The 19,372-nt window shown below is 49.3% G+C and overlaps 1 protein-coding gene across 1 annotated transcript in view; it reads left to right on the forward strand.

The window, feature by feature from the left end:
* The first annotated feature begins 5,289 nt into the window (after window positions 1–5,289).
* The window catches only part of KIF26A (kinesin family member 26A), a 95,294-nt gene continuing 81,211 nt past the window's right edge, over window positions 5,290–19,372 (forward strand). The window contains exons 1-2 of the mRNA XM_066188918.1: window positions 5,290–5,547; window positions 5,766–6,011. Coding sequence (XP_066045015.1) covers window positions 5,494–5,547; window positions 5,766–6,011 — 300 coding nt within the window. The 5' untranslated portion in view covers window positions 5,290–5,493. The remainder of the gene's footprint in view (window positions 5,548–5,765; window positions 6,012–19,372) is intronic.

Here is a 19,372-nt window from a genome sequence, read left to right on the forward strand (position 1 = left end):
AGCCCAAACCATTGTATTCTTAGTAAATTAAATGTGAAATCACAGCAATATACTTAATAAATCCACTATCACCTGTATGGTGCATTAATAAAGGGCTCCAGTGCAACCTGTACAGCATCACCTTGCAGCCTGGGAAAGCCATTTTCCTCGAGGTGGGAGCTGAGAGGTGGGAGGTGTCCCTCCTCTCCTGCCCAACTTTCTCTCTGCGCGCTGAGCAGGCACAGGGGAGCAGAACTGTGGGAGCCCAGCACTGCTCACCCCAAAGCAGGGCACAAGGCAGATGGATTGAGGCTTGTGGCTAGCAGGCAGAATGCCTTGCTCCATGGTTATTTGTGGAAGGGAATGCATTGCAATGCAGTAACCCCACACCATGCTTGGGGACTTGGATGAAATCCCCCGCCCAGGGAGGTTCAAGCCTTTTCCCACCTCCCCTCGGGGAAGAGGCAGGGGTCTTTAAAGAGGAGCCTGTTTGAAGTGGCCTTGATGGAAATGGGGTTATTTCAGAGGTACAGTAATGGCTGTCTGGTTATCTGCAGCCAGGGCTCTGTGGCGGGGAGATAAGATATTTATTAAGAGACCCGTTTTAATGCTCAGGGATCGCTTTCAGAGGGCCCAAGAAAAATGGACTTTATCTAGTATATTATTATGTACAGTCACCCTGTTGATGTTTTACTTTAGTTTAGACACCATGAATAAAAGGTAATAACTTTCCCTTGAGCTTGTTTATCGGCAAGACACCTGAGGGCAGTGAGGTGGGGAGATATTTGCTTTAATAGGGGTGATTAAAGGCAGACTCTCCAGGATTAGGGGTGAGGTTGGGGTTGCACAGGGATCCTCAGTACCTGACATTCAGGGCATATTTTAGACCCAAACCTCCCCAGGGACTTTGCCAAGTGTCAGGGAAGACGGATAAATTGTGTTGGGGAAGGAAGTCATGGTGGGCTGTAGGTGGCATAAGGACAGGGAAGGCCTGGGCTGTCTTTGGGAATGGTGTGAGTGCTTTAAATTTGGTTGGTCTGAAAATGTGGGGGATGGAGACAGATGAGAGACCTTCTCCAGAACAGGCAACAAGCCTTCCTGGCCTGGCTGAGTTTTTCTCTGCTGTTGAATGTTTCCAAGCCAAGGTGGGAAAGACTCCAGTGATTGGGAAATGACATTTCATGCTTCTGGTTCTGGTGATGGGCATTGTTCTACCTCACACTGAACACCTGAACTGAGTGCCTGGATGGACACTTTTTACCTGGACTGTTGATGTCCGTACCACCATTTTGCTTGAATAGTTTTTCCTTGCACTCCTCTTCACCCACTTCTTCCTACTCCCTTGGTAATGGGAGAACTTCCAAGCACGGGGATCTTCTGGGGCAGGGGAACATCCCACTTGTGCAGGGGAGAATGGTGGAAGACTTTGAATGCATAGTGGTGCACAGCAGGACAGGAGGCTGGGACAGGGTTGGGGGTAGTGAGAGAGTGAGTCTGGGCGAGGTGGCCCTGGGTTGAGTCCCTGCTGACACCATTCCCAGATGGGTTCAGGGACCAGCTAACACATTTGTATGTCTCTGGTCTGATAGCTGGACATCAGGAAGGAATGCAGTGAGGAGCCAAACAAATCCTCGCACCATTGCTGTAAGCATCTCACCACTCCCACCCTCCTCTCCTCCCTCCCAGCACTGCTTTAGTGCCTGTTACATCTGTACACCTCCATCCTACAGAGACACCCATTAACCCACTTCCTTCATCTAATACACTGAATCATCATGAGATGGGAAGACCAGAACAGACAACTGAGTAAATTCAGAATAAACTACGGTGTCCTTTCATGGTCACAGAGACTTAAGACTTCTCTCTTTTCTCTCTTCTCTCCTCTTCTTTTCCTTTTCCTCCCTCCCTTCCCTCAATTCCCCTTCCCTCCCCGCTCCCCAGCAGCTGCCACCGTCCCGTAGCTCCCTCCTGACGTGCCGGGCTCCGGCGAGGAGCCTCAGCCCTGCCCCGGACACAGTTGCGGATGGGAGCAGCGGGCCCGGCTGTCCCCGCTCCCCGCCCAGCAGCAGCCGGTGTGCAGGCGGGGCGGCCGGCGCGGAGCCGGGATAAATAGATTATTCAACTCCCTTTCACTGCAGGCCATATGAAGCTGGATAATGCTTTTGTCAGGTGGAGATTATTTGTTTAGCGGGAAAATACGCGGGAAGGGATTAGTGCTTTGCTCGGAGCCATGTTCCCGCTTCCATCCATCCCGCCCGCCCCGATGGGACGGGCCGAGGCTCAGCGGGGACCCCCGAGCCCTGCCCGGCCCCCAGGCTGGGACATGCGGGGGAGGCGGCGGCCGGAGAGGCGGCCTGCAGGGAGGGGTACCCGATCCGGGAGCAGCCATCGGGCACCTATATCTCGGCCCCTCGATGAGGAGGAGCTCGCTCCCTCCTGCCGTCCGCCCCCACTGCAATACAATTAAGCAGTGGGGAGAAAGGAGGGGGAAGCTTTTTGGAGGAGTGAAAGGCTTGCGTCCCTTCCGGAAAGTGCTTTACTCTGCTCCCTCAGGCTTTTTTTTTTTTTTAATTTTTTAATTTTTTTTTTTTTTTTTTTTACCTTCCCCTATTTTTTTCTTTTATTTTTGCGCGTGTCTTTCTTCTCTCCTAAACTGACTTCACTGACTTCACTGGCAGCTTTTCCCTCCTTGCGTTCACCCCGGAGGAGGAGGAGGAGAAGGAGGAGGGAAAAAAACAACCCACCAACCCAGCCACTAAACCCACCCAGCAGTGGATGGGGGGAGGCAGGAGGCTCGCAGTGCGGGCTCCTGGCCAGCGGGCGGAGGGAGCCCCCTCGCTCGGCGAGCTGATGGCCGGCGGCGGGGGAGCTGGGCGCTGCCGGCCCCGCGCACCCAGCGCAGCGCCGGCCCCGGCCCCGGCGCCTGTGGGGCGCTGAGGGCTCCGCGCTCGCTCGTCAGGCAAGGTGCGCTGAGGGGGGATAAAACGGGAGGAAGAGCGGCGGAGAGCAGCAGAGAGAGGCAGGGAGACTGGCGGGTCTGCCCGGCTGCTGGCTACCTCACCCCGGCGGCGCATCCTGGCAGATGACGGAGTAACTCACCCGCGTCTGGCTTTTTTTCCTCCCCCCTTCTTTTTTTAAGGGGTGGGAGGTATCTGCTATTTTATCTTTTTTTTTTTCCTTGTTCTTTATTTTTTTTCCCGCTGTGTGCGTGTGTGTGTACAAATACATCGCCTCCGCTCAGGGAGCAGGATATTTCAAACCCCAAACTATGGCTTTTCAAAAATCGCCCGATGCCTCCAACGCTACAAGGAAAAATCCCAGCCTATTGGAGATAGGAGCCTTGTGCTTGGACTCGGAGATCATCTTCGGCTTCACGAGCCACCTCCTGCGGAGGAAAGGCCGGGTAAGGGGATCTTGCCGTGCTCGAGGGGAGCTGGGGTCCGGAAGGGGGTCGAGGGCCGGCTCACGGGAAGGGGGTGGCAAACTTGGCGGTGCGAAGTTGCGGGCGGCAGTGCCGGGCAGGTTTCAGCACCACGAACAGTCCTGGCGGCTCCGCGGAGCGGCGCGGAGGGAACCGCGCTGCCGGACCCCTCCTGCGGCTTCCTCGTGGGGACCGCGGCACCTTATGTGACCCCGCTTCCAGATGGGGAGTGGTGGCACTGCATCACTCTATTTGCAGGAGGGTTTTGTAGTTACTAAGAAAAGAAGATTGCTCAGCCCCGTAGCGAGGCTCAGCCCAGCATCGGCCGGGGAGCCCACCCCTTTATCCCCCGCCCCGTCCAACCCGAGCCTTGGAGCCGCGGGAGGGTTTTGCAGACGTTGTTTGGGGACAGGAAATTTCGGAGCAACTTCCCGGAGAGCAGCATTGCCCCGAGCGGGCGGGAGAAGGCAGCCGAGGCGCGGCGTCCTGGTGCGTGTGTCTGTGCCAGTCCCGGTTCCCCGCCAGCCCCAAAAGGGGCACCCAGCAGCCCCCGGGTCCCAGCCCATGTCCCTCGTGTCCCCGCTTTACTCCCGCTCCCAAACTTTTCCCGGGCTGCCGGCGGGCGGTCCGGGCAGGCGGGGCGGTGGGGAGGGCACAGTGCAAGGGGGGCTCTGCTGCCCGCGGTGCGGGGCGCGCCTCAGGGCTCTGCGTGTCGCCCACGGCCCCAGCCCTGCCCCAGGGCATGCACCCTTGGGGTGGGGCCGGTGGGGCGCTTCACACACGCGCTCGGGAGAGCCGGAGGACTGTAAGCGGCGGCGGAAAGGTGCCTCCTGGGGCGGGATTATCTTTTCCCCCCGTATCTACGTGTTTCCCCACTCTTTGTGCTGGGCGATGTCCACTTCTCCACAGACCCTACCCCACGCGCCACCAGCACCCACTCTCGCGGTGGTGGGGAAGAGGCCCAGGAGCCGCGTTGGCATCTCCGGGGAAGCGGCCGCCGTCACCCGGCGCGGCCCCGCGGGGCTCCGGCTCCGTTCCGGCGGGACGGCGGGCGCGGCGGCGCCGGCAGGGGGCGCTGTGGTCACAGGGACGGCGGCGGCCGCACCGAACCCGCGGGGCCCGGGCACGTCCCGGCCCCGGCACCGCCGCCCCGGAGCGCGGGACCGCTCCGTGACTGACAGCGGCGCGCACTCCGCTCCCCGCGGGGAGAAAAACTAAAAGAGGGGAGTAAAGTGCTAAATATACGAGCTGGAGCGGCAGCCAAATAGACAATTAGCTGCGAACGTTAATTTCTCCATCTGTCAGGTCAATTTTCGCGTGTAGGAGCATCCCGTCGCGCCCGCCGAGCGGCGCGAGAGTCGGCCCCGCGGGGCCTGTGCCCCACGGCACCGCGCATCTGCCCGCGGGTGGGGGCACCGTATCCCAGCCAGTGCTGGAGTGCAGCAGCCGCGGGGCGCAGCGACGGGAGCGGAGCCCGGCCGGACCCTTGACCCCCGCTGGCAGCTGGTCCGCACCCCCAGCACCGCTTTTCTGACTCCGCTCCCCGCGGCGGGACCGCAACCCGCGCCCGGCCCTTTTTTCCGACTCCCGAGGAACTTGGGTGTTAGAGTGTGAAGGAAGCAATGACTTAAGTCACACTGATTTTGGCACTATCCCTTAGGGTCACTGTGAAATGGCATCTTTCTCTCGCCGCCGCTATTCCAAACCTAAACCTGAACCCCAGCCCGCCCCGGCCGAGGCTCCCCCGCCCCGCTTACTCCACCCCACCCGCCCCCGCCCAGCCCCTCCTCCCCTGCCCTCGGAGCACTTTTCCAGCTTTTTTTGCCGACGTGCTCCCGTGCTCTGGGTCCTTCCCCGCGGCGCCGTGGGGAGCTCACTCCGCCTCCGTCTCCCATCCCAAACTTCGTTCCCGTCTCAGACATGGGAGGCAACATCACGTAGAGCGGCAGCCCGGGCGGCGGGGACCCGGCGCGATCACTGTTGGCACCCCTGACCCCCGCCCCGCCATGGGCGGCCCGGGCCGGCCGCGCCGCCGGGCTCCGCGCCGCCCGCACTAGCGGAGCGGGGCAGGGGAGCATCCATCCCCCGCTACCATGCTCGCGGCCGCCGGCAAGAAGGCTCTGGGACCTGATTCCCGGGCGCCGGGGGTAAGTTCCTCCAACACTCATCTCCTCCCCGCGGTTGAGCTTTTCTTTGGTAGGGTTGTTTTTTTTTTTTTAGTATATCTTCCTTTTTTTTTTTTTTTTTTTTTTTTTTTTTTTTTTTTTTTTTTTTCTTTTTTTTTTTTTTTTCCCCCCCCTCGCGAGAAGGGTGGGAGCAGCTTTGCCTCCGCGTCCCGCGTTGCTGAGCTGTGCTGTCTCCGCAGGTGGCGGAGGGGAGCGCGGTGCGGGAGCTCTCCCCGCGGAAGAAGCCGCCGGCCGCCGCCGAGGAGGAGCGCTGCGCCAGCCGCCCGCCGCCCGAGGGAGCGGGAGCCGCCGCGGGGGCCGAGCCGCGGCCGCTGGAGCGGGCGGCGGCCGGGGGCTGGTGCCGGAGCTGCCAGGCGCAGCTGGCCGAGCTGAGGAGGCAGGCGGTCCGGCTGGCTGCCGGCGGCTGCCCGCCCAACGCCCCGCCGGTAAGTGCAGCGCCCGGCACCGCCGGGGGGTCGCGGGGAGGTGGTGAGGGGCAGAGCAGCCTGTCCCCGGCCCGCACGGGGTCACCGGTTCATCCCCAAAGGATTTGGGACGGAGCGTTACGGCAAAGCCGGAGATTTCCGACCCAGGAGGGTTCTTTAAAAGTTCAAGGATTTCTCGTCCCGGATTTGTATCAAAAAGCGAAACTGTGCAGCTGGATGCTCACCCGCTGTTACAGCCACCGGCTGCCAGAAACAGTAAAAATAGGGAGTTCGGGAAAGAGCCGAGGAGCAGCCGTGCAGGTGCCGTCCAGGACGCGCCCTCGGGGCCACCCCAGGGCGCGGGTGCCGGGGCAGCAGCTCCCCGTGGCCCTCGGCAGGAGCCGGGGCCGCCCAGTCCTGCTGACACCGCCCCGGGGATGCCGGCTCGGTGTTGGGACTGGGATTTGCCTTCATCCTTCCTAAGAGAAGCTGCCGGCGGCAGGCGTTCAGCTCCTCCTTCCGAGAAGTGCAGCTGACAATCAAACACTTGTGTCTGTGGCGCTGGAGGAAACTTTGAGTGGGATGATCTTTGAGTGGGCTGTACTTTTGCCCTCTGGGTGCTTGAACGTGCCTGCCTGGCTGATGGGCTCTCTCCTGTACTTCATGTCCCTCGGGCAAGCACTGGCTGTGTCATTTTCCTCCAGTTTGTGCTGCACGGTGGCATGAAATCCCTGGTAGGGAATGGAGAAAGTGCTTGAGGATGCCAAAAGGTTCCCTCTAACACAGGTGCAGCTTTATTAGCATGTGTTCTAATTGTCTGCACAGTCTTTCCTTTCCGTGTTTGTTTTCTGTCTATCAAAGGCCTTTATTATCCTTGTCCCTTTTCCTTTGTTAGAGCAGGTAGAGCAAAGCTTTTGAAAGGTGAAAAAAAGACAGTCTTGATAAGAGTCTTGCCTAGACATCTGAAGAGATCCTGAGAATCAGCTGATGGGGCAAAATGCAACAGAAGACCCTGAGATTCTGTTTCAGGACATACAAAATGTGTGTTGGGGTTTTGATAACATCTGGAAGTAATGTATTGTTTTCTAAACAATGCTTATCTGGATGTTTGCAAGAATGGGGGGGAGGGTCTGAAGAGGAAGCCAAACCCTACTGACCTTCGTTTTCATTCAAAGAGTTCCTGTATGATCTACAGAATTCCCATTGAATCTAAATATAGTTTTGTTTGGAAGTGCATTGTGGAGCAGTGTCTGAATGCACAGTGAGGTTTGCATTTTCAGGCCAGATCCAAAGCCTTTTGAAATTGACAGGAGTCTCTCTTCTGACTTGCTGGGTTTGGAGTAGGCTCTTATTTCTGTGGTGTAAAAGGTCACATATCTTATCTCACTGGATTCAGGACTGCTGGACCTTTTGTTTTCTGGATTGCTGCAAATGGTGGAAAGAAGTTTAATTTCCCTTGTGAAGTGCCTGAGATAGGCTGCTTCAATGAGGAGCACAGAAACCCCTGTTCCTGTTGTTGGGGTGGGCCTCTGCCATAAAGAATTGGGTCCTATCTGTGTGCGGATCTCTGCCATGGGAAAAAAAAAATCCCAGTGTTGGAAAGTCGGGGGCCTCAGCCAGGTGTTCAGGTGAGGAGACCTGTGAGCAAAGGCCTGTTTGTGTGGTCTCCTTCCTGCAGGTCTCAGGGGGACTTCCTTGATAAGCACTCGATGATGGGTAAATTAATCCCCCTTTTCTGCAGGGTTTCAAAGCATGCCTAGGAACGTAATAAAATAGGAGTCATCACAGTGTCAGAACCTCGGCAGACCTGAGCACGGGGTAACAGATACCTGGAGTTTACTCACTGTGCAGCATGCAGTAAGGCTTGATGGTTGAAATTCCTTGAAAACTGCATCCTCTGACACTTGTGAGACCTGCAGCCTAATTGCAAGCTCAGATTCTCTCTAATCCTGGTGTGGTGAGCAGCTCCTCAGGAAGGAAGATGCAATAAGCAGTTGTACTTACTGCCTCGTGAGCGTGAAGTAGGTTTAGCAGGAGATAACAGTTAGGGGCTCGGCTACTCAGCTGCTGTGAATTGGCCTTGCAGTGGGAATCTGATGCAATATGCTGGCAGGATGAGCACTGTGTAATGCTTGTGCCAAAAAGGCAGCTTGCTCGATCCCCCCCCCGCTCCCTTTCTTGTTTAATTATATAACAAGACATCTGAAAAAACAGCTCCTCTCTGTAAGAGTTTCATGCCCATACAATGCAAGTCCAAAGTTTCCTACAAGCTCTTCTAATGCACTGTCAAACTAAGCAACTACTGGATGAGTAAACACCAGAAGGCGGCTGCTTGGAGCACACTGCTCTCAAAGGATTTACCTCCTTTGCCATAATAATTAAGAGATCTTTCAGCACAGATTCAGAAAGGTTTCCACACCTGGTTGAAAACCCTTTGGAAAGGTGGGTGGGTGCCTCAGAGATGAAAGAAGGGCTAGTTTCCTGCTGTTGATATCTTTCCTGATGAAAGAGTGGAGGTGTATTCTCATGCGTGGGGCAGCTGACAGGGGATTGAATTCACATTAGAATAGAAAACCAACGTACTGTTTGCAGTCTGCAGGGATAACAAGTCTAATTACTTGAGAGGGCTATGATTCATACAGTTTATGTTGCTATCCTTTCAATTAGATGTATTTAAAATATATAAATAATTTAAAGTTCCAGTGCTCAGATGTTGTGCATTGATTATAGAATACTGTTAGTTGTTTGTGTCTCTTCAAAGTCCTCCAAATCTCTGTGGACAGCTGATAAAAAGATAGACCTCTTTGCTTATGTTAAAACTCTTTAAACAGTCTCCCAAGCACAAGATTTACTGCATCCTACGCTCTCAATTCCCTTCATTTTACTGCTGCTGCCTTTACAGTTTTCCACCACAGTGAGGCCTGTGTGTGAATCAAAATGTGATTTTCATTAAGTGTGGATGGAACCAAGCAAAGTTTAATCTGAAATTATCCCAGATTAACATTTTGGTATTGCAGTGTTGGCATCAGTTACTGGGTCATGTACTGAAAACTAATGTAGGAGGGAAAAACAAGGTATCTTGGTTTATCCATAATTGAAAGTTTTGCAGGCTGTGTCCCTGGAGAGTTGGTAATGGGATACAGGATCTCCTACTGCCAGAGTTCTGGCTGGAGTGGAGAGCAGGTCGCTGTGCCTGAAAGTTGTTGCTGTTGGCAGCTGTGGGACAATCCATGGGAAATGAGTTGGTGGTCTGTGTTTCACTCCCAGTTGGCAAATAGCCTTTCACAAACCACAATTACCACTAATTGGCATCATTGTTGGCAGTTTCAGGGAGACACTGAGGACTGAATGGGATGTAGATTAAATTAGTAATAATATTACTAAGCACCTAAATTCTTCATTGTGCTTCACAAATGCTAATTAATCAATTTGTGTGATTGCCCTTGTTAGGTAAAACCCAAACATGCTGTTATTTCTGAAGAGGTGTATGTCAGAGTGAGGTGTGTGTCTCCACAAGGAAGCGGAGAGGCAGGGACTGTTCAGTGTGAGAGATGTGCTCCTGTAGCTGCATTTCTGGAAGTAAACTCTGTGCTGCCTCTGGCACAGGCAATAGCCCTAAGGATATATAGCTACTGTAAAATGGTTTTAGCTAATCCCTTATGAGCAGAGGAAAAAAGCTCTCCTGGTGTGAGGAATGTGCACGTGGATGCAACTACCTCCACGGAAGGGATTTATACTAGTGTAAATATTTTGGTTGTAGAAGAGTAGTGCTTGTGCCCAGGTATACTATATTAGAAGATTTTTTTCTAACAGTATTGAAAGGCGGCCAGGACCAGCAGAAGTTCACTTTGAAAGTGATCAGCTTTGATGATCATGTTCCTCCCAGCCCAGGGACTCAGACACTGCATTTCACTTGTCCCCATCCCCCCTCATCCCCAGACACCCCCAGTCTGAGCAGTGTATCCTGTACCTACTGCCAGTGCAGGCAGGTGCCAGAGGCAACATTGAACAGGGCAGAAACATTCATTCTGTGTTATAGCTTGAGTTCAGAAAGTTCTTGCTGTCTTAGTTTTTAAGAGCTTTTTTTTTCTTCCCTGTTCTGTTGTTTTGTTTTAAATTTTTAGCCCCATTGCATTATCTGCACTGTGTGTTGTGTGAGGCACACCACTGAGCAGTTTCCAAAGGCCTGGAGGACAGAGAAGAGAGTGTGGCTCTATTGCTGGTGGGGTTGGCAATCTTTTTGTTCCCCAGTACCTAAAAAGTCCTGTATTCCCAGTTGCCCAGGTAAGCTGGGTACAAAGGATCCCACTGCCAGCCCTTGTCTGCAGGGAGTCTCAGTGACCAGGACAGGTTATGGCGTTGTTGCTGATGAGCCATGAATCATTTGAGGGAGCTAAGCAAGTCCTAGCCTGCTGTATCCTTGTCAGGGCTTGATGTTACACCAGCCAGAGCTGGAGGAATCTTTGGTACTCTGGGAAAAAAGGGAAGATGGCTCTGGCTTCAGATGTGCTGTTTACATGGATGTGTCTCAGCTGTGCAAATGCCAGACAGTGCTGCTGGACTGAACTCCCATCACTCCGCCTCCTAGTCAAAGTGATGGTCTCTTGGTGGCCATGGCACACCTGTGTGTGCTGCTGGTTGCATCACCTGCAGGGGAGATGAAGAACAGAGTTTTGGGAAGGGCAGGCTCTTACCTGTGGGTTTCTCCTGTATGCCAAATAACTCCCCCATGTTTTCACCAGCAGCAGAACTAGGGAAGGAAGGTTTGGTAGGATGGATGTTCACTGCATTTGTTCTGCCCATCCTTCTGCATTAATCCCAGCTGTTCCTTCCTTGTCCCAGATGACTCCATAAGAGGCAGCATCTTCTCTGCAGCTGCACACACTGGTTGACAGTAAGCCAGTACTTGGACGTCTCGCTTCTGCCAAACAACTAATAACGCATGGGTACTGCCCAATTCATCTCATAGTTTGTGGAAGCTGTAGGAACTTGTTCTGAGCCTTCTGCCTCAATTTCAGATCACCTGACAGGTTCAAAAGCTGTTAAGGATGGCTCTCAGTAAGAAAGATGGAAAGAAGGACCGTGCAGTAGTTCTTATGGTTTTGGAAGACCAGGCTGAGAGGACAGTTATGGGCTTGAGGACTGTAATCTTGATGTGTGAGAGTCAGGGATGCTTTGTAATCCCCACCTTGGCCACTCTGATGGCCTGTTATCAGCAGGAATAGAGGCAAAGAGGGCTCGTGTGATCCCTGGCTGACAGTACTTGTCTCCTCACTGTGCACTGTTGGGCGCTACACGTGGAGGACCCTGGGAGAGGGCTCTGTGTCCTCAGCGTTTGCCTGCAGGCTCATGCTTCCCTGAAAGAACAAGGATTCAGAGCATATGGGGGCTTCTTGCAACACTTGAAGCGCATGTGGAATCGGTCTAAGCTTTTAGGAGGAGTCCCTGGCTTCACTGATTTTTCCTGCCTGTGCCTGTTGTTTTCTGTTGGTGTGTCAGCCCATACTGCCCGGAATTTGGGAGTCACAGTGGTGACACAGCTGAGTCTTGGCTAAGTTTGGGGTCCTCTGTTATTTAGGGGCTCTTCATGTTTTCATGGGAGGTCTTTTTGCAACTGGGTTGATATGGATAAGGGGAATTGAGTGGGAGAGCTGTCTCTTACAGATTGCTCTCTAGAGGAATCCAATTTTCATGGCTTTTTACAAGCACTAAATATGCCTTAAAATGTTCTATATTTAACATTTCAAAAAAGCATAAGTGGAAAAGTAATGTCTTCGTCAATAAATATGAAACTAGGGGGCATTTTTTTAAGATGCACATTTAATATTTAATTTTGTGAGAGAGACTCTTGCAGCGACTTGGCTGTGGAGTGCTCCAGGCAGTGAGCTCAGATGTGGATTTCAGGTAGGTGTGCAGTCTAATAACAGGGTTAGTGACAGCACTGTGTCAAATGTGTTGACACGAGCAGTTCCCAGTCATTCCCCGTGTGACAGGACAGGCTGTGGAAACTAATTGTAATGAGTTTGCTTTAAACGCTCAGGATTTTCAAGCATGCTCTTTTAAAATACAGGTGAGAGGGATTATCTTGCAGTTTGGATGCTGGAGGCAAGAGACCTTCTCACTGGGGGATCTGAAGTGGGGGAGTGGGGATTGCACAATTATCTGAAGGTACTGTGGTCTCCTGGGTAGCTGAGGGTAATTAGTGTTTCTCTGGCTCTTTCTCTGGCTAATTCCTTCAGCACCCTGGCCTATTAGGGGAAAGGGAGGAAACACATAAACCGTTTCAAAATCCCAGGGGGTGGAAAAGAGCATCTGCTCCTAACATCTGAGGTTACTTTGAACCTGTTGAAATATGTAGTAGCTGCTTTATTGTTTTTGCCAAGAGCTTCCACCTACAGTGATCCCAACCTCTGACTTGTTAACAATGAGGTTGTTGGAGGCAGTAGTCATCCTCCTCCTCTTCCCTGGCTCACAGCAGCTGATAGTGGCTGCTGCTGTGGACCTGGCACTTCAGGGTATAGGAGTGGGGATGACTGAAACCACCAAGATTTTCTTTCTTTTTTTTTTTCCCCCCCCCAAGATCAGAATTACCCACAATCTTCACAGTTGCTACATGTGTCTCCTGCTGCTCAGGTACCTCAGAATAGCTGCTCTCTCTGGGCCTGAGTTGTCCTTGCCACAGTGAAGATGCTGATCTAGGGAAGAGCCGGTCAGTCCCTGGGTTTTCAGCTGGCAGATGAACATTTTGTCATGAAAAGTGAGCAGAGATTTTGCTTCACCCAGGTTAGATGAGGAGAACCTCTCTGAAAGCATCTACATGTCTTATGGAATATTTTTCCATGACAATGCTGTTGCCTTTCTCAAAATTGGATGACCTTCAGGAAGTAGATCTATTTGGATATTGGTCACACTGAGTATGGCAGGCAGTTGTCCAGTTGGAAGTACTGTTTCTACTCTTTATTATTTACTGGAAATCAGTGGAATTTAACTTGTCTGGTTTTGTCTCCTTGTCATCTGACTGCAGACCTGCAGCACTGAAATAACTATTTTGTACTTCCGTGTCCAGTATATGCCCAAGTGGAAGGCATCCTTAGGAAGGTGGGAATCCTGTCTACTGCTGGCTGTGCTTGTGATCAGGACCTGCCTGACTTCTTTTACAAGTGTCTACTAATTTTTTGTAGTGACTTACGGGAGAAAACCTGGGCCTTACTTCAAGGAGAATCATACCTCCTGCTGCCTATGTTAACAGCAATTGTCCCAATGCAAAATCTGAATTAATCCTTGGATCTATCACTGAGTTTGTGAATTTGGACAAGCAGTTTAATATCCATGGGCTTGATTTCTCCTTTGCTCAGCAAAGAGAAAATTCTTCCATCTTTTGTTCATTTTCCAGTAAAAATTTTTTTTTTTTTTTTTTGTGGTGGAGACTCTCTTGCTTGTGTGGCATTAAGCATCATCAACTGCTGTTAGCAGAGCTGACTGCTCCTGTAATGTGCACAATAAGAATATATAGCACAGAGAGACAGAAAATAGTGGACTCTGTGCCTTGCAACTGAACTTTCAGGTCAGGTGTCAGAACTGGGGTCACTGCAATAGCAGAAAGAGCTAAAAAAGCTGGGGACTTCAGGTAAACTGTAAAGTTAGTAACAGGTAGTCCTGAAAATCTGCTAGTTCACCAGGAGGGGAGTGGTGAGGCTGTGGAAGGAGATTGAAGGTCTGTGGTGTGTGTCCAGTTGAAGTGGAGCTTCAGTAAGCAGCAGATGTCAGATCAGCTCAGGGAGCAGGGGTTAGAGCTGTGCTGATGGTACTTAAAAGGTTTTATCTGCATACTGCACAATGCCTCCCTGTGATAGAACTGGAAAGCTGCCTTGTGGAAGTGTGATGTAGCCTTGCAAACTGGGAGCTCTCTGTGGCTTCAGTCCCTCCTACTGCTGTTGAGGTTCATGCTAAGTTGTATTAATTATTAGTTTTTCATTAAAAATATTTTAATTTTAAATGGAAAGAAAGCTAAATTTTATAGAGGAACTTAAAGGCAAAGCTTCAAATTATTGTTGCTTTCATTTGAAATATGGTGAGAACATGTTACTTAGTAGAAGTAATGCATTCTTCTCTAGGATAAGCTAAGAGAAATGTAAATCTTTGACATGTACTTCTTTGGACTGACTTTGCTTTGAAGCTGCTTGACCCTTTCAGGCATAGTTGGCAGATGTTCATTCTCATGTTGGAGAAAAATGGTTTGGTATAAATATATCCACCTATTTTAGGCAGCACAATGCCATTGTTGTGCGTTTGTTTTATCATCAAGAGTTTGACTGCTGTATACATCACCCTAATGTACAGTGAATCAGAGAAATCTCAGCTCTTGCTCACAAAAAGAGGCTTAGGTGAGTACAGCCCTCCTTTGAGTCAAGTCTTACAATTTGCCTTTGATCAGCGTTCCTGGAGTTTGCAAGCTGTGCTGAGTTTCAGCTGGGGCTGGGCTGCTATTACCAAACATCAATACCCGTGCAGGATTGACTGGAGCACTGGGCAGCTGTGGGAAGATGATCAATTTTCATTTAACTCTTAGCAAATCTTCCCGTGATGCTGCTGAGGGATTTTACACTGCTGGGTGAATGGGATGGGAGGCCTTCTGTACAAGACTGAAATGTGATATTTCTGGCTAGGCTGGGCATTGAGTTGGCTTTCAGCATAAACAGTGAAAGAGAAGCATTAGTCCTGGTTCTCACAGCATTCGAAAGGTTATGTTTAAATGTGTTTCCTGTTTTATTGCAACATACCGTTTGTTACAACACGGTTTGTGTTGCTGTCTGTGTGTATAAATGGATCAGTGGTCATTATACTGTAAATGGGCAGCATTTGGCTTTGTGTTTGAACTCATTTGGGATGTTAAATATACTCAGTTTGTATTGTATTCTGTTTTTCTTACCTTATGTTGTTCTCATTGTATTGTATGTTGTAGCATGTATTTATGCCTTTTGGCTTTGTTGCTTTTCTCCTAGATGTCAGACTACACAGTTTCCCATAGCTTGCATATGGCTTTATCAAGTGAAAAATTCTCTTCAGGGGTTGCCTGGTGCTTTTGCATCTTACGTGACTCCTGAGGAGTTCAGGGATGGTGCCTATGCCCAGGGTACATAACATGGCCTTCAGCAGAGTGCTGCTGCTGAGTGTTTTGGAGGAGGTGAGACTGCTGAAGTGGTTGAGATCAATGGCAGTTTGCCAGACTGGTGGCACATGTCCAATTCCCACCCCAAAACAGGAGCTGTCTCCAGAGACTCTGTGGAATGTGACAGTCTTTGCAGTTGTCAGAAGCTTGAGGACTAACAAGTGGCTTGTACGATCAGGACATCTGGCCACCCTTATTTTAATTGTTCTACTCCTTTTGGGTCACTCATGGTGTTCCCATACTGCTGCATGGCCGCGGGAAACCTGGTTTCAAGGAAAGGCTCATTAATGATGAGAAACAAATTTGCTCTACAAAATTTGGCCTTTGAAGGATGGAGGTGAGGGACAAATGTCTTTGCCACTGTCATTTCTGGGCAATGCTTGGTGTTACTTCTGTGGTCAGTGAGTAGAAGATGGAAGGGATAGTTTGTCCAAAATTCCCTTTTTAGAAGATGTGCCTTAGACTTAGTATGATCTACAGGTACTGCAGAGCTTTTGTTAGCTATCTTGAAAACTATGCTGTGGGCAAAACATGGGGCAAGATTTGACCTATAACTGTTTTGCCTGTAGCTTGAAATTCAAAGTTAAACCTAGAATCTGCTCTTAAGATGTTCAGGTGTTAGTGTAACTTGTGTAACTGTAAACTGTGAACTATTTGTTTCTTTCTGTGAAGATTTTGTTGCAAAGGCAGGCAAATACATTTGACATTCCTCCAACAAGCTCTCACAAGGGTAATTTTGTGTGGATGATTGACTGGCATAGAAACACTGTGAGATACCGTCCTTTTGTGGATTTTGTAAAGAGAAGATACAGTTGAAATAATTCATAATATGCACAGAATCTCGGCAGACTGCTGAGAGAGCTTCTTTCAGCAATTACCTGTAAGAATAAAGTAAAAAGCATTTATTATTGATACTCATTTTTTACATATGAAGAAATATTTCTTCTGATACTTTTAATTTTTTATTTGTGTGCTCCAAAGGGGTGTAGAGTAAGACAAATGGGTTCAAGGAAGAAAAATATATGAGTTAATACATTAAGTTTACATATTTTTCACTTGATGGATTTATGGTTTTTAATTACATCTTCATGTCTTGCATTGGGATCCCTGGGGGCCCTTTCTGAATTTCATACTTGTACTCTTGTACACATGAGATACTTTAACCTACCACCTTGTGCAGTCTTACTGCTGCTTGACTGACCTCTGGTGAAGTTACTTGTTATTCAGGTTTAAAATCTGAGACTTCCACAAAGAGCTAAATGATTAGAAGAATATTTGTGTGGTTAAGGGAGTTTCTCATGCTGACGTGTTGTGAAACACAGGCTGTGAATGGGTTTCTCTGATTTTTGTGTGGAAGGTGGAGTTTGCACTCAGCATTTGCTCAGTTGATCACAAGGAGCAACACCCCGGCTCAGTTTTACTGGCTCCCTGAGGGCAGTTTGGCAGTGGGAAGTAGTCATGTCTTTGGTAACAACCCTTTGGGGAGCCATGGCTGGGTTTAGGGAAGAGTATTTTCAGCAATACGTCATCCTGAATGTACATCTCATTACTTCTGTCTCCGGTTACATGCGACACTGGATTTTCATTTCATAGCAGTTTGCATCGTGCTTCTTTCATTGACAGTGGAATCAATAACCTGTGTTAACAGGTGGAAAGTGAAGCCTGTTTGCTCTGTGCAGTTTCAGCTGATTTACATGGGTGAATTGCAGAGGAGGCCAGACTGCAGAACTGGTCATTGTCTGTGTTCCAAATCCCTTTCTCTGTCTTGGTATCATTACCTTTGTCTGCTTTTCTCCAACACATCCTCTTTGCTTTTCTGTTCAGTGGGAACATAATTACCTGTTCATGTGTATGTGTGTAGAAATAGTGCTAGGATCTATTTGTTATAACTATGGTATAGCTTATTGAAGGGCAAAAAACCCCTGGCTGACAATATTCAGGCTTTCCAAAAGAAACTTGCTTTTGGGACTGACAGGGAGTGTAAATATTCAGGCACAACTTGAGCTCCTGTTCTCAGATTTGTGCTGTGTGTCCTTTTATTATTCTGGTCATGGCTGCTCATAAGCACATGCAGCTCAAAAGCAAAACAGCTCTGTTTGTGCTGTAAGAATTTAGCTGGGTTTCAGCTTCTTATTGCCAAGTCTTTTGATGACATGAAAGATGTGTTATATGCGGGGTTGGCTTTCCTGCCTGACTCACCCTGAGTTCTTCTCTGAGTGTTTTATTCCTGTGGGAGGGTTTGGCTCTTGGAGGATTGGGTGCAGTGAGAAGTGTGGAGCAGATAGTTAAAGAACAGAGATGCAGAACACTTAACCCTGGGAAGTGAACACAAGTGAGAACACAAAGGCATTCCCCTCTGAGGTGATTAATTGGAAGTCTCTACTTTTTTGTTTTCTTTTTATGTTGTTTTTTTTTTTGTTTTTTTTTTTTTTTTTTTTTTTTTTTTTAATTTCTCTTGTTAGAATCATAGAATATCCTGAGTGGGAAAGGACCCGCAAGTACCAACTCCTGGCCCTGGACAGGACCACTCCAAGAAGGACACCACTCTGGCCCAGGCTTAACCTGATTTTTCCTTCTTGTCACTGGAGCAACAGTCCTGTATGCTAGTGTTAGAAAATTGTCCTTGGCATTCTGTCCTTCCAAGAGACTGTGCTTGTGCTTGCTTTGGGAAAGCTGTCTCACTAAGCCTAATGGTAAGAAACAGTCAACCTGCTGCTAAGGGAGTGAGCTGAAAAATGTCTGGTTATTCAATGAGAAAAAACACACATTGACTGAGTGAAAAACACTTCTTTCTGTACCTGAACAGGGTTCCTGAAGTCTGTGCAACAACAGAGAGTTAAGGTAATCCTGATCTTACAGAGTGAGTTAACCCAGGAGTTTTATAGCTCAGCTGAGTACAGTACATGAGTGGCATCAGTGAGAGATTAGAATAAGCTTTGTTATCTTCAAAGACTGTTTACTCAGCGGTTGGAGAATCGCTGTGTTTGTAGGCAGAGGTAGGAAATGTCCTGGGGCAGGTGGGAGCTGACAGCATTACACAGAGCCCGTAGTGTTTTTCCTCATGCATCCCTGCATTGCCTCCCAACCTGCTGGCTGCCACTGCTTTTGTGTACACCACCCATACAGAGGTCTTTGAGAGATTGCCAAGATTATTTTGGATGCTAAACACTGAACCCAAGCAGTATTCCTAATTTCTATGAATCCTGGAACAGTATCACTTGTATTTTTCTTACATGTATGCATCTGTAATTTTTCCTTAAAATACTGGTTAAAAATCTCAGAGTTGAGTTCTGAGGATAGTTACCTACGCCTGGGTGTTTCAGCTACTGCTTGTTATCACATGGAAGACAATTTGGATTTGGGTTTTTGGAGGATTCTTATGCAGATCTTGGCTCTTTTCTGCAGGATTCCTTTTGACAGCAGTTAAGTTATGTCTGATCTCCAGAAAGAGGACAACCTGATTTGCAGATTTATGTATAAAAACTGTTATAAACTTAATTTAAAGCCCACTGGGATTCATGTCCCACATGCAAATGTTTCACAAGTCCTTTTTGTCTCATGAAAACATCCTTGTAAAAGTGATCTTGAAAGCGAATTTTTGCCTCATTAGCATTTTTCAAAAGACAAAACACAGATGCAGTGTTCCAGGCAGATATATTTTAGTTCCCAGCTGTTTTGAATGCTCATTTGATGTTAAGTCTTTGTTCAATCCAGTCCTATGTCATTAATGGCACTGGAGTAAGTAGGTATGCAGAGCTGGAGGAAATCCTGTTTTATGCGCTCCTATTCTAGGAGAGCCTCAGAAAGACTAACAATAATGCAGCTCAGTGAGGTAATGGGTAAACATAGTAAGAAATAAAACATGCATGTTCCTTACTGAAGCAGAAAAATAGCTTATGAAGCATAATGTTGTCTTTGATAAGTGTAGATAATCTGACCTGCTTCAGTCTGTGGATTAAGTCATTAACTGGGGAAGGTGAAATGGCTTCTCGTAAAGAACCTGCCCCTCTGGTTGTAAAGGAGGTGTCAGCAAATGTTAATGAGAATTAAAAAGGAGTAGGAGCCCAGTCATAACACAGCAGAGTCACACGAAAGGCTTGCCCTGCCCTCAGTGGTCAGCAAATTCCCACCTGAGGTCGAGGGTTGTGCTGTGCAGCTCAGCCTTGCCCTGACTCCCAGGTGGGCGCTGCTTCCATTCCAGGGGTGGGTGGTG

The sequence above is a fragment of the Chamaea fasciata genome, unplaced genomic scaffold (assembly GCF_029207755.1).
Source record: "Chamaea fasciata isolate MVZ Bird 193981 ecotype frontalis unplaced genomic scaffold, bChaFas1.0.hap1 SCAF_7, whole genome shotgun sequence".
Taxonomy (NCBI): domain Eukaryota; kingdom Metazoa; phylum Chordata; class Aves; order Passeriformes; family Sylviidae; genus Chamaea; species Chamaea fasciata.